This window comes from Ochotona curzoniae, unplaced genomic scaffold (assembly GCF_017591425.1).
Source record: "Ochotona curzoniae isolate NIBS_2020 unplaced genomic scaffold, NIBS_Ocur_1.0 contig_1071, whole genome shotgun sequence".
Taxonomy (NCBI): domain Eukaryota; kingdom Metazoa; phylum Chordata; class Mammalia; order Lagomorpha; family Ochotonidae; genus Ochotona; species Ochotona curzoniae.
The window spans coordinates 22,246,234-22,261,578 of NW_024464939.1; the positions used below are offsets into that span (position 1 = coordinate 22,246,234).

The 15,345-nt window shown below is 37.0% G+C and overlaps 1 protein-coding gene across 2 annotated transcripts in view; it reads left to right on the forward strand.

The window, feature by feature from the left end:
- The window catches only part of PPP1R42 (protein phosphatase 1 regulatory subunit 42), a 48,412-nt gene that overhangs the window by 30,798 nt on the left and 2,269 nt on the right, over positions 1-15,345 (forward strand). Inside the window, exons 6-8 of one of the 2 annotated variants that reach the window (XM_040995751.1) lie at positions 1,906-2,023; positions 5,749-5,880; positions 11,181-11,340. In XM_040995751.1, the coding sequence (XP_040851685.1) occupies positions 1,906-2,023; positions 5,749-5,880; positions 11,181-11,340 (410 nt within the window). The remainder of the gene's footprint in view (positions 1-1,905; positions 2,024-5,748; positions 5,881-11,180; positions 11,341-15,345) is intronic. The other variant, XM_040995759.1, reaches the window with a different exon arrangement.

Here is a 15,345-nt window from a genome sequence, read left to right on the forward strand (position 1 = left end):
TCTCCACACAGGTGCAGGGTCCCAAGGCTTTGGGCTGTCCTCTACTGCTTTCTCAGGCTACAAGCAGGGAGCTGGGTGGGAAGTAGAGCAGCCGGGCCACAAACTGGTGCCCATATGGGATTCTGACACACACAGGTGAGGACTTTAACCACTAGGCTACTGCGCTGGGCCCCTGCTTTTTTTTTTTTTACATGTTATTTATTTGGATTTTTCAGAATCTGGCAAAAGACCAAATTCTGGGTATATATACAAAGTAAATCACTATTTTGAAGTGGTATCTTCACTTCTCTATTCATTTAACATTTTTTACAATAGGCAAGATATGAAAACGTCCCAAATATATTAATCATTTTGAGTAATTTATTAAACATTATATTTATCTCATTTTAAAATGTAAAACTTTTGGTAACATTTAAGACATTCTCAATGTGTATTTCATTTCCATTAAATACTAGTTAAAATATAGTTCTTAAAAAGAAGTGAGAAAGAAAGCAAAAAAAAGGAGTTGGGGAGAGAGTGAGGAAAAGTTGAGAAAAACTCGAGTAGGGATAAACAGGAGAGAAGAGGGCAAGCTGGGAGAGCTGATGCATAAGTGCTATTAATTTGTTTTTCTTATATTCGTTTGGGTTATGGACCACAAAATAGCCTAATTATTCCTTGAAATATCAATTAGCTACTTTATGAGCTATAAAACCATACAAGTGTTTATGCTTATAAAACAAAATTATGCCACAGTATGATGAAATTTCAATAGAATTCCCTATGTTCAAAAAGGACTGGATTGTCAGGAGTTTGGGCTCACATTTAAGATGTCGGTTAGATGGCCCACCAAGATTCCTTCATCCAACATTGGAGTGCCTGGGTTCAGTTCCCAGATCCAGGACCTGAATCCCAATTCATGGTAATACAGCTCATGGGAGAGAGCAGACCTGGCAGCTCAGGTGACTGGGTTCCTGCCGCCATGAGGGAGTCTGGATTAAGTTCTAACTCCTATTTTCAGTCCTAGGCATTGAGGGGTTGGGAGAGGGAGTTGGGAATGTGTGGGCAGTGAAACAGGATATGGGGGTGCTCTTGTTTCTCAAAAATTTAAAAGACTTGAAAGATATACAGTAGAATATTAAATGTGATCTTTTGGTATGATAACCATGCAAATGATTTGGTTTTTTCTCCTACTTTCTTTTTTCTTTTCTTTTGCATATTTTTGAGAATGAATACTGATTATCAACTAAAAACACAACATATATTGCTTGCAATGCCCATGGACAGCTGACTCACTACTCCTTAATTGCTTTAATCTGTAAACATCTATAATTCTTTCTAAGGCCAGTGCACCTTCTGCAGCAAGCTTTTTTCCTGAGCTACTGACTGGATTCATTTAAGGACACTTCTGTCAGCTGCAACCCAGGATCTCACTTTTCTATTATCAGTGCAGACCATTTTATTCTAAATAGGTGGCACTGAGCTAGAACTCTATAAAAGTGACCTTTAAAAACAGTTAACCTGATTGGATATTTGGCATAAGGGTCAAGATACCGTATAGGATCCCTACATCCTACATCTCAGTGCCTAGGTTTTGGTCTTAACTAATTCCTGCTTCTTGCTGACGCACAGCCTGAGAGGAAGCCGATGATAAAACCGAGTGGTTGGGTCCCTGCCACCCACATTGGAGACCCAGATTGAGTCCCTAGCTCCAGGCTTCAGCTTGTTCAGGTCAATTTGCAGGGATTTAATAAGTGAATTGGCAGATGGAAAATTTCTCTCTCTCTCTCTCTCTCTACATGCCTTACAAGTAATAAATAAGTAAATAAATAAATAAATAAAATTTAAAACAAAAAAATCCCTATGTGCTAGAAGTGCTGATAATCATTAAATACCTATGTCTTGGTTTTTCTTCTCCAATTACAGGATTTGGAGTTTTTGCTGCCCAAGCTGATGAAACTGTGGAAAATGGATTTAAGTGGAAATCCGGTTTGTCACAAGCCAAAATACAGGGACAGGCTGATTTTGGTGTCTAAATCACTGGGTATATATTTTAAATTAATATGCTTTTCTTAGAGAAAGGCATCTGCTTCACTAGTTACCAGCAAGCTTTCAGAAATATAAATACAATATCTTGATCTGGGATGAACTTTAAATTTGATGTTTTGAAAATAGCAAAAGTTAAAATTTGAAAATACTTATGAAACATGAAAAGTATATGCTTTCTGAAATATGCTTTCTAAAGCACCAGACGCTCTTTCTTTAAAGAGAAAATATAGCTATAACCACACACACACACACACACACACACACACACACACTGACATATGTGTAGAACAAGTTGACCTTTTGCCAAACTTTCATTGGTGCAGATCTGCTGATGATCCCAAGAGACTCCTGAGTACATAAAACTGATCAATGTTTTCACTGCTTGACATTTGCCAAATAGTACCGTAGGAACACATAGGAGTCCCTTTCATTTGAAAGTGGATAGAGCAGGGAGCCCCTGAAAGAAACCCTTGCAAATATGAATATGTGCTTTCCTTGGGGGGAAATGGATTACTACACTTGGTCACTAATGACAACATTTCACAGTATCAGGGGAATGCGAAGTGTTCTCTTGTGAAACACTTGTGAGAGAGTCTCCTGTATCCAAACTTCTATGGCGTGCTGTTCTAGAGGCTAAAACTAGCATGACAAAACTGCTTCAAAGCTCCTTTCTGTCGTAAAGCCTCACCAATCACTAGTGCAGCAGTTCTCTGCACTGAGGAACAAGGCATATTACAAAATGAAATATTTTTTTTCCAAAAATGCATATGTAAAGACCACCAGTGCCCTTATAGGTAAAAAACAGAAAATAAAAATGCATTGTCTTTGCATTTTCAACAGCTCTACAAATGATTCTGCTATGCAACCCCAAACCTCAATATTTCATCCCCTCCCATCTCTGCCCACCACTCTTTCCTCAGCAAGTAGAATAAAATTAATATCTGATGATGAAGACCTTCAGTATTGAGACCATTTCTGTATGTATTTCTTGTGATACAGTATCATGATAAAATTGCAAAACTTACAAAGATAAATATATTTCCAAATAAAGAGATTTAGTTTGGGGTAAATATTACATTTTATGATTATAAAACATATTTTTAAAAATATATGAAAACCAAATGTAACTTATATTACCACCGTGAATCTGCTGACATATCAGGAAACATCCTTCTTTTTTTTTTTTTCTTCTAAAGATTTATTTCATTTGGAAGGCAGAGCCAGAGAGAGAGAGAATCTTTCATTCACTGGTTCACTCTCCTAAATGGCCACAATGGCCACAGCTGACTAAGTGGAAGCCAAGAGCTCCCACTGACTGGGTCTGCCATGTGGGTGAAGGAGCACACTAGCAGAAAGATTGGAAATGGAGCAGACAGAACTCAAACCAGCTCCCATTTACGATGCCGGCACTGCAGGTGCTAGCTCAACCTGATATGCCACATTGCTGGCCCCTCGTCTTGTCTTCATGCACACATATTAAACTGCTTTTTAAATTTTAACTTTGTCCTATTCTCATTTTTTAGAATGTAAAACCAAAAAACACAGAGTTGATTTAGGATCTGGTTTAAAAGTAACCACCTGAGAAGCACTGTGGTGCGGGGGTGGGAGGCATTTTATGTCTTGTAAGTTACCCAGTCCTTACCAAAACAACAGTCCATATAACTGGTTTACTTAGCATGAGTGGAAGTGAAATTTTGTGTTGAGAGCAACTCATTAAAATGAAATGAATCTCACAGGATCTAGTGCCTTTTACCTTGCTTCCCCTCCTAAACCACTTCCACATGTAAATGTCAATTAAGATCAGTTGGGAGAAAGGATGGACTCAGGTTAACTGAGGCATTTTCCTTGTCATTCTTCAGCTTTGGGATACTACATAAGGAAAAGGAAATTATAGCCAAAAAAAAAAATGGGGATTTTCATTCTATGTCTTTACAACCAATGTTTTAAAAAGTGTTGGTTACGAATAGTCCACTCAAAAATAGTGAAAATTACACAATTATTAACAAAATCATGTCTATAAAGACCTCAATAAATACAAGTTGAAAGAATTCAGTATAAAGACCTCAATGTAAAGTTATAAATCTTGAGATGTTTAATGATTAAACTCTTAGCAAATTTCTCAAGTTACACTTTAGTTAGGGCTACTCTTCAGTTGCAATGACATATATGGAGACAGCTGTATCTCTACGATTCTGGTTTATACAGTATCCTCCCCTATCTGTTATTGTCAGCTTCTAGAGGTTTCAGTTATTCACAGTCAACTGAGACTTGAAAATAAAGAAATGGAATATTTTGAGAGACAGAGACTACATTTACATAAACTCTTTTCATAGTATTTTGTTACAATGTTTTCTATTTTATTATTATTTATGTTGTCAATCTCTTATTTTCCTAAGTTATGAATCAAATTTTATGGTAGGTATCTATATATAGGAACACACCCACATATATACATATATATATTTGTATTATTATATAATTGATAAATATGATACTAAATACATATATATACACATGCACAGGGTATAATAGTCCACATCTTTAGCCGTTTACTGGGGATCTTGGAATATATTCCACTTGGATAAGCAACATTATTATATCCCACTTTCATCACTTTATTTTGTGCTTTGGGTGTAATACAATATCATATTTAAACAGCAGTGCTAATCTTTTCAGTAGTACCACTAATATCAGGAAATTATCACTTCCCTGAAGGAGTAAAATCTAATACATTTTAATATGTCCTTTTTACATTCTGGGACCCAGGGTAAAAAATTACATGGATGATGAAAAAGAATGGCTTAAGTTATTTATTTGAAAGTGAGAGTTACAGAGAAAGGGAGAGACACAGAGAGCTCTTCTATCTGCTGGTTCACTCCCCAAAATAACAACAATGGATGTTGGGCCAGTCCGAAAACAGAAGCTTCTTCTGGGTCTCCCAGGTGGTTTCAGGGGCCAAAGCAATTGGGCCATCCTCTACTGCCCTCCCAGGCACAGTAGCAGGGAGCTGGATCAGAATTGGAGCAGCCAAGACTAGAATCAGAACTTATAGGGGATGTTGGACTCTCAGACAAAAGCTTTACCTGCCATGTTACAGCAGTGACCACAAAATTGCATAACTTAAAAATCTATTCTATAAAGCTTTATTGAAAAATACAATATTTTTATTAATTAGAGGTCATTTGTATTTATGTTATTTACAAGATAACATAAAAATATTCTCTAATAAGGGAATTGTTCAATATTTTTCTTTATATCCCATACAAACAATGTGACCAGCCACTGAAAATTGTGTTGATGGGCAGGTCTTTGGCATGGTGATTAAGATGCCAGTTGGGACGCCCATAACCCATTTCAAAGTAAGCAGAGTCCTGGCTCCACTCCTGATTGCCATTTCCTGGAAGGGAGCAGGTGATAGCTCGAGTAGTTGGGTCCCTGCCATCTGTGTGGGAGTCCTGAACTGAATTCTTGATGCCAGCCTCAGCCTTGCACAGCCCAGGCTGTTGCAGCTGTTGGAGAGTGAACAAGTGCATGGAAGATCTAAAAATAAATAACAACAATGAAAAATATATGTTATATGTTTAAGGCAGTTTAAGAGAAGTTTATTTCAGCCTATGATGTAAAACCTAAATCCATGTGCTCTAAAGTGGACGTATGTATTTTTATTTGTATAATTATGTGTATGGAATATATTTGTCAAACATATGCATTTTTCTGCAGAATTTCTTGATGGAAAAGAAATTAAAGATGTAGAAAGACAATTCCTGGTGAATTGGAAAGCATCCAAAGATGCCAGGAAAATCAGCAAGAAGAGAAGCATTAGAAATGAGGACGCAAAGAACTCTTACATGAGTAAGCACACTGCTGTTACTAGCTCCCATTCTTCCAGCAAAGGCAACAGTCTTACAAACACAGCCAAGAAATAATTCGTGTGTGTGTGTGTGTGTTTAGATGTTTCAGTTTAGTGTGTTTAGTTTACTTTTAAAAAAAAAACTTATTTAGTTGTGCATAAAGATAAATACAATTACAGGGAAATTATACTTGTAATGTTTATGTATGAAAATGATAGCCATTATGACCAAAACTTATGTTTGGGTTACATTGGGTAAGACTATGCCTGCCATGTAAACACGGAGCTGTGAGACTTGGGGGAAAATGTGTGATTTTATATTTAGCAAAAGTGCCTAATACCAAGAATATAAATTGTAAAATAATAATAGCTATAAAAATTATGGAACCTGAGTCACTAGTCTATTTGTTGAGCAACAGTACAGAAAACAAAATAGAAAACTTTTAAAAATCATAACTTTTTTTCACTAAGACAGAAACATGCATCACAATCACATTGGGCCTGTTCTTTGTGGCCTGTCTGATTTTATACATTAACACTTGAATATCTGGATTATAGCATGCTCGTGATGTGTTATAGTGAATACATCAACCTCTCTTTGCCTGCCTAATGCAACTACATGTAATGCATACTAATGAGATTTTTCATATTAGGGAACATCTTGGCATTGACTAACAAATTTTGCAGTGTGTGACATTGAAACGATCCTCTCCCTTCTTTTCACAATAATGCTTGTCCGTGAATATACTTGTCTCGCAGTTGTTTATCGTGAGTTGTGAGAACATAGAAAAGGGATTAGGGCAATGAGAAAGAATAGGGGAAGTGGAATGGTAGATTGAGGCTGTATGTAAGTTTAGCATATCCTAAGAGCTCTGTACTCAAGGATGAGGAGGTTGGCATGAGGAGAAGCTGAGGTGAAAGGCAAGGAGCTCTGGTGATTTGGGCATGACTCCAGCTAGTAAACCACAACAACAATCTTTAAAGTAATATGTATCAATAGCAAATTATCTGAAAAGAAAATCACAAAAAAGTCATTTGCGATATCAATCAAAAGAAGAATGACAAAGATGCAAATGAGAAGACATTCCATGTTAAAATTTCCGCATTCTAAAATTGATCTACAGATTCAATCAATCCCTATCAAAATCACAGGAGCATTTTTTTATTTTTAAATTTTAAAACTGAGAGGCAGGAGAGCAGAAGTCCTCCTTCCCACTGATCCATTCCCCAGATACCTGCGATGGCTGTGGTTGTAGCTAAAAACACAGAGCCAAGGTGTGGGAACTCAATCCAGATCCCCCATGGGAGATGTCAGGACCCAGCTCTTTGAGAACCGTCAGCACTGCTGCCCCCCAGGGCTCACTAATGGGAAGCTGGACTTTAAAGAAAAACTGGACTTGAGCCCAGGTACTCCAACGTGAGATGCAAACATCTTAACCATCGTCCCAAACATTCATTCTCTAGTGGCATTTTTAAGGAAATAGACAGAAAAATAAAAAATTTATATGAGACAAAAAAGACCAGCAAAAACCAAATAGATTTACAAAAAGAATAATGAAGCTATAGGTATCACAGTTCACACATCTATGCTCAGCTGATCTTTAACAAGAATATGTAATGGGAAAGGGACATTCTCTTTGACAGATGGTGCTGGGAAAACTGGATATCCACATGTAAAATAATAACTCATAAATCTCATACTATGCACAAAAATCAATTCCAAGTGGATTAAAGGCTCAAAACTTAAGACCCACAACTGTAAATCTCCTGAAGAAAACACAAAAGAAAAGCTCCATGACATGTATCTTGGCAGTGATTTCATAGGAGTGACATCAGACTCCTGTGAATAAAATGAAACAAAAAAGGGGGCCCGGTGTGGTAGCCTGGTGGCTAAAGTCCTTGCCTTGCATGCACCAGGATCCCATATCGATGACAGGTCATGTCCCAGTGGCCCTGCTTCCCATCCAGCTCCCTTGCCTGTGGCCTAGGAATGCAATAGAAGATAGCCCAAGGCTTTGGGACCCTACATCCCTGTGGGAGACCCAGAAGAGGTTCTGGGCCCCTGCCTTCAGATTCACTCAGCTCAGCTCCGGTCCAGCCACTGTGGCTGGTTGGGGAGTGAATCAACGGATGAAAAATCCTCTCTGTCTCTTCTTTCTGTATATCTGACTTTCCAATAAAAATAGATAATCTTTTTTTTTTTTTACCTGATGTCCCATATTTTACAGGCTGTTCTGCATGGGATTTACCTTTTTATTTATTTATTTATTTTATGTGATACAGTTTTTAAAAAAATAGGACTACATCAAACTAAATCTTCTGCACAGCAAAGAAAACAAAAGGATTAGAAGGCAATCTACAAAACGGGAGAAGATACTTGAAACCATATATCTGACAGAAGTTAATTTCCAAAACATACACCAACTTCCTACAGCATAACCAAGAAAACCAAAAGAAAAAAACACTTAAAAATGAACTATGAATTTGAGTAGGCATGTCTCAAAAAAAGAAAAGAAAATCCACATACAAGTGATTAACATATATAAAAAGTGCTCAGTGTCACTAATCATCAGGGAAATGTGAGTCATAGTTAGCTATTACTTCACATTTGCAGGATTATTATCATTCAAGGAAAAGACAGCGAATGTTGCTGAGGAAATGGAGAAACTGGAACCCTGCATTGTGCCAGATGGCGCAGCCAATAGGGGAAACACAACAGAAGTTCTTCAAAAAAATTGCAAGTATGCATTATGCCACTGCTGGCTATTCATCCAAACAAACTAGAATCCAAGAGAGTCTAAGAAATATTAGCACTCCTATGTTCACAGCAGCCTAATTCACAAATGCCCTAATGTCCAAACAATAACATACATGGGTGAAGAAATGGATTCAGAAAATTATAGCATTTATGTGAACTGAAGCATGGAGCACTTTTTTCCCTTAAAAGCAGAAGAAAATTCTGCAATATGCAAAAAAAACCCATGAATGAATGCTAAGGACACCATAATAATTCAAAAATAATAAGCAGTCACAGGAGAGCAAATACTGTATGATTCCACTTATGTGATGCATCTAAAGGAACGTAATTCATAAAAGTATACAGTGGGATGCTATTGGCTAGTAGCTGGGGTTGAAGAAGGAAATGGGAGTTACTAATCAACAGGTATAAAGCTTCAATCAAGCAAGATGAATAAAATACATCAGCTGTATAAACATTGTAATAAACAATATTTTTAACACTTAAAAGAGAACAGGGTCTCACATTACATATTCTTTCGAAAATAAATAGAAAAGTATATAGAATGCTACAGTGGAGGAGGTTCATTTCATATGTTGTATTTTCTGATAAGATAATTAGTAATCCATCTAAAGCAGAAATCACAGGGCTTAGGAGACAAAGCAGAATGGAGAAAGAGAGATGAAATCTACTGTGCTAAATATTCCAGATATTTAAATACAATCTTTATAACCTGTAAAGCACATAATTATATGATTTTGTAAATGAGAAGGCTATTTCTCATCTATCAGAAAGTTGAAATAACTTGTCTAAAGTGACAAAGCTAGCAGAACCTACGTAATAAAAGTTCTAGTGATCTGTAATCCTGACTGGCTCAACTGTGATGGAATAAAGGACAACAGTGACTACTGTGATTAGAAATCCACCTCAGCCTGGTAAGAATTTAGGAAATTTGTGGTATGGAAACAAATGCCTTCTGGAATTAAAAATAAACTGGAAGAAAGAATGATTATTGCATCATACAAGAACTTTAATTTTTAAATTATTCAAGTGGAGGGATCAATTTTGTGGTACAGCACGTTAAGCTACCACTTGAGATGCTATCATCCCATCTCATAGTGCTGGTTCAAGGCCTGGCAGCTCAGCTTTCAAGTCTTTCTTACTAGTGGGATTGGGGGGACAGTGGAAGATGCCAAGTGGTTTGGGACCCTGCCACCCACATGAAAGACCAGGATGCACTTCCAGACTCGCAGCCCAGTTCTACTACTGTATCCATTTGGGGAATAAGCCAGCTAATGCAAGATTCTCATCCTCTCTCTCTCTCAACATCTCCCTCTGTTTCTTCCATGCTGTCTTCAAATGCATCAATACATTTTGAAATATCCCAAGTAGATTATATAACTTACTACATAAGAAATGGACTCAAATATCCAATTAAAATAAAACGTAAAGTTAAGGTGGAATAACTATAATAGAAAATGACTCGAGAACTTCTTAAGAGTATCTAGTTACTTCCCCTGGAGGAGCTGCAGATCCTCTCTCTACAAAGGTGTATGTAATGTAGGGTAACTCTGCTCTTGTTTATATAGCCAACTGCATTTTCTATGCTGTGTGTGTGTGTGTGTGTGTGTGTGTGTGTGTGTGTGTGTGTGTGTGTGTGTGTGTGAAGGCTCTCTTACTGTAGAAGAGGCACAAATTAAAATCTAGAAAATGTATTTTTAAAAACAAACAATAACCCTTTGAACTAGGGTGACCCTTTCAGGTGCACTCATGTGCAACCAAATGAATTATGAGTAAACAGACATTGCTAGGAATACAGCAATATTTGTACTTCCTTTTCTCTTAAACATTTTTGGCAGCCCAGTAAATCTGGAGCACTATATTAGAGACTTATCTTAAAATGATGGGTTTGTAATGTCTGCTTTCAAGGATCATTGGATAAACGAAAACATCCTAAGTAGATTATGTAGTTACATAACTCAAAAGTGTAAAAATTATCAAATACTTTAATAAAATCCACAATGCACACATATCTTTCAGTGATGCTGTTTTGGCACTTCTAGGTAAGTGTGCACTGGGGATGTGTCAAGGATTCGCCTAGGCAGTAGAGATTAGAGGTGAATGCAACGATCCCTACTTAAAAGGAAATCACTTGCAGGACGGAAGGAAGAACTGTAAACAGGCAAATGAGGTGACATGTTATTTTCAACAAAAAGATAAGAACACACCCACAAACTGAGCTACTGCTATACATTATATTCTATTCCCTAGAAGTTAAACAACTGGGGGGAAAAAAACCTTGTAATGGAAAAATTCAAGGCAGTGAATATTTCTACTAATGTCAGCATGTCCATTTGAGCTATAAGAATTCACCATAAACTTGAAATTTTTATTTGTGAAAGCCTGTGATATTTGGCCTTAAATTTAAACTTACTGATTTTTTATCATACATATCTGACTTTATATAATTCCAAAAATTTTAGATAATCGAATACTGTTAGATGTTATCTTTAATTTAGTTAATAGTTTTAAAGCAGGATGCTTTCAATTCTTTGTATGCTACAGGTAACTTTGAAACAATGCGTCACATGGTTCCTGTTTATTACCCACAGGTGGGTAAACCAAAAATACTCTATTTCTCTGACATACAAAGATACCTTGTAAGCGGAAGTGAGTCTACAGCAAGTGTCCAAGAAGACAACACTAAAACTACAGAAGAGATGGGGTAGGTTCTATCAGTTACTTACGCGATTTCTCTTGGGCACAGGGATACTTTCACAAGAATAAATTCTCTATTTTCAATCCTTCTTGACCAAACATACAAGCTCACACATACAGAGAGAGAGAGAGACCATTGTTTTCTACACCATCAAAAAGTTGTAGTGGGGAGGGACTGATGCAGGAAAAGTTGGCAGCTAATAGATACATCCGATGATGTAGACAGGTAACTCAGTGAAGTCCCAGAAGCAAAAGGCAAATGTGTCTAAATTGTTAAGATTCTATCAAAGGAGGCAATGTTCTATATAATGATGGTGAGCTGCTGCAGTAAAACCAAGTAAGGAAGAGGAACCAGGAGATAAGGTTAAGCTACTTTCATCATTTCTTCAAAGATTCTTAGCCTCTTGTCTCCAAAGGAGATGTTACAAGTTTTATTAGATTCTACAAGGAGTTTATGATCCAAAAGGCAGTTTAAAATCCTTATCCTAAATTCCAAGCATATATACAATTTGGTTTCATGTGAGTCAACTTGGAATCTTCTGATAAGAAAATTGCTTTTAAATTTAATTGGTTTTAAAAAAGATGATACTTCTATGATGTAAAGGCAAACCATACCAGAAAATAACTTCATATATTCATAAAGCATCCAAAATGATCCATATGGTGGCCAATACTGAAAATAAAAGCTTAAATGAGACAATCATAAATCTCAAACATCTTTCAATACCCTAATTAGGAAGTCAACTGTGTAATAGTTACTATGTAATGTGATACACACTATGAACATTATAAACCAGATCTTTATCACCCTATATCAATTTAATTTAGCTTATTTTCCATTTTAATCAACATAATAATTATTGAAGTTTCCAAGCACATCATCCTAAGCATTTGGTATAATTAAGAGGCAATAAAATATTTCACTGAGAAAGTAATCAGAAACAGTCGACATACTTTGGAATATTTTGTCTTTCTCCAGAACATTTTACTAAAAGTGAATTGGGTCTCTCAGGAGACCCTCTTTGTGCGGTCTCATCCAAAGATGATGACAGTATTCTCTAGCTGAGCCCAGCTAAGGAAGCCCATGGAAAATACTGGTATACTGTCTTCCCCTTAATACATGCAGTATGGGAATAAATGGGAATAAGGGCTTAGGAGAGAAGAGTGTGTGAGTTTGGAAAATATTTGGAAAGAAAAGAGAAGTATACATGGGCATTTGGGTCTTGCCTTTTCTCCATTAACAATAAAACGGGAACTGTGCAAGAATTTGCTACTCAATATAATTGTTGTTACCATCAAAATAATAGTTAATCCATAGCACCTGTAAAGTCTTGATTCTTTATAAAACTTTTTGTTTTCACCTATTTGAAAGGCAAAGATGGAAACAGACAGTAATTGTCCATCCACTTATTTCCTCCCCAAATTCTGCAACAGCTGAGGCTATATCAGAACCAAGCTAGGAGCCAGGAACTCAGAGTTCCCCATGTAAGTATCAGGGATTTAAGTACTTGAGTCACCACGGCTGCACACCACAGTAGGTGTCCATCAGTAGGAAGCTGCACAGGAAGCGGAGCTCAGAGTTGAACCCAGACATCTCAATATGAGATGTGAATGTCCCAAGCATTGTCCTAACCCTTGCACCACTCACTCACTCACTCGAGTCTTAAAATTTTACACAACTTGGGCCAGTGTTGTGCAGAGGGTTGGGTCAACACCTGTGAAGCTGGCATACCCGATGAGTGTCAATTTAATTGCTGACTGCTCCATATCTGGTGCCCCGCCTGCTAGACTGACTGTAAAAGCAGCAGAGGATGACTCTTGTGACTGGGCCCCTGCACCAAGACGGGAGACCCGGATGAAGTTTTTGACTCCTGGTTTCAGCCTGGTCTAGCTCCAGCCATTGTGGCCATTTGCAGAGTGAACCAACATATGGAGGATCTGTCTCTCTCTCTGTAAATCTGCCTTTCAAAAAAAATAATAATAATTTAAGATTCACATAACTGGCAGAAGTAATCTCCACAACACTGTTCTTGAGTTTTGTTCCTTTGTCAGGTATTTTAAGCTTTGTTATTATGTCATCAGGAGAAAAATTAAAATATACACATCCTTAGAAAACAATGTCAGTGAATGCTAGACATTGCTGAACACTTTATTTTTTCAATTTAAAATATTAAACTACTCTGTACTACAAAGGTACCTTACCCTAAAGGAAGTTAAAGAGAGAATGAGCTTGTATCAGCAGACATGTGTGTCCCTCATAGCATGTATTTATTAATCAACATGGGGGGAGGCACCTTGAGGGAGAAAGCAACTTAAGGTACTCTTAACATGTATGTGCCCCATGCTACTTCAGGAATCTGCACACTGGGAGTTGTGCCTGCATGCTCCGTAGAGCACAGTGAAGCCACATCTGTCCAAAGACAAGGGAGTGTTTTCCACCTCTTTTACAAATGCACCCAGTCTGTGCTCATGTATATTTACACAAGCCTGCTTTCCCTACAGGGAGAACAAAGTCAGACTCCTTGACGTTGTTTTTGACCCTCAAACTGAACTTGATACTGTCAATGTACACTTTAATTAAAGATTAGGTCAAAAGTATTTTTTTTTTAATTTAAAGGCTGGTTCTGAACAAATGCCTTCACTGTTCAATTAAAATAATACATGGAATAAAATGCAAAAGGGTACACATTATTGCTTCTTTTTGTGTTTGTCACAGTAAATACTTCTGACAGATGTTTCCTCTCTTTCTAAACACACTAGGAGGTGCCTGAGGTTTAGTAATTTAAAAATAGACATTAAATGCATTTATACATTGCCTATAAGATCCCCTGAGAAAATTGTGCAGCACCACACAATGAAATAAAGCAAATTGTTATTTGATTATTTAACTATATTTCAAGTCCAAGGCAATGTTAACAGACCTGATCCATCTCTTGTTAATGTAAAATTAATAAAGTTCTAGCAGAATTAGAATGCCCTTAGTTTCACACACCTTGAGGATTATGAATTTCTGTGACTCACCATTTGCAGAAAATGTTCACGTATGTTATATTTCTAAAACACCTAGTACCTTCTTCCAGAACATGGAAGCACTGGGTTTCTTTGAATAAAGAGGTAAACTTTTTAGTATCAGTTAAAGTAACATATGTTCACCTATTTAAGGTTTCCTTTGAACAGTTGTAACAACAGATCTGTGTTTTTAAAAAAAAATTTAAAACTCAGATAATACTTATAGTCACAAAACTAGAATAATCCTTAAAATTTACTTGAAATGTTCAAAATGACTTGACTTTTGCTTCAATAATTCTAACCTCAGTCTATTCAATTTTATATGTGAAATGAACTTATTTGTATTGGTACTGTAGGTATAATGTTAATATTTTGAATTTCAGTTCCCATTAAGTCTTTTGAAATTAGGATATCTCGCCCCCCCACACCCAATAGTGGTAATCAATAAAGCTAATTTGAAAAGTCTAAGCTAATTTTTGTAATTTCTAGTCTTCACCCTGTCAGTTATTTCACTCTGTAAACAAAAGAAGAGCTAATTCAAAAGAAAAACACTAATTTTTTCCATCTTAAAATGTCCATATTTTGAAAGTCATAGCTTCATTACAACCACCCCAAATTTTAAAAACAGCAGAATCCAGGCATGGCAGGGTAGCTTGGCGGCTAAAGTCCTCGCCTTGCTTGCACCAGGATCCTATACGGTCGCCAGCGGCCCCACTTTCCCATTCAGCTCCCTGCCTGTGGCCTGGGAAAGCAGTCGAGGATGGCCCAAATCCTTGGAACCCTGCACCCACGTGGGAGACAGGAAGATGTTACTGGCTTTGAATCAGCTCAGCCTCATCTCAGCTCAGCTCCTGCAGCCGTGGCCACTTAGAGAGTGAATCATTGGATGGAAGATCATTCCTCTCTGTCTCTCCTCCTCTCTGTATATCTGACTTTCCAGTAAAAATAAGTAAATCTTAATTTTTAAAAAAAAAACAGTAGAATCCACTGAAATAAAAATACA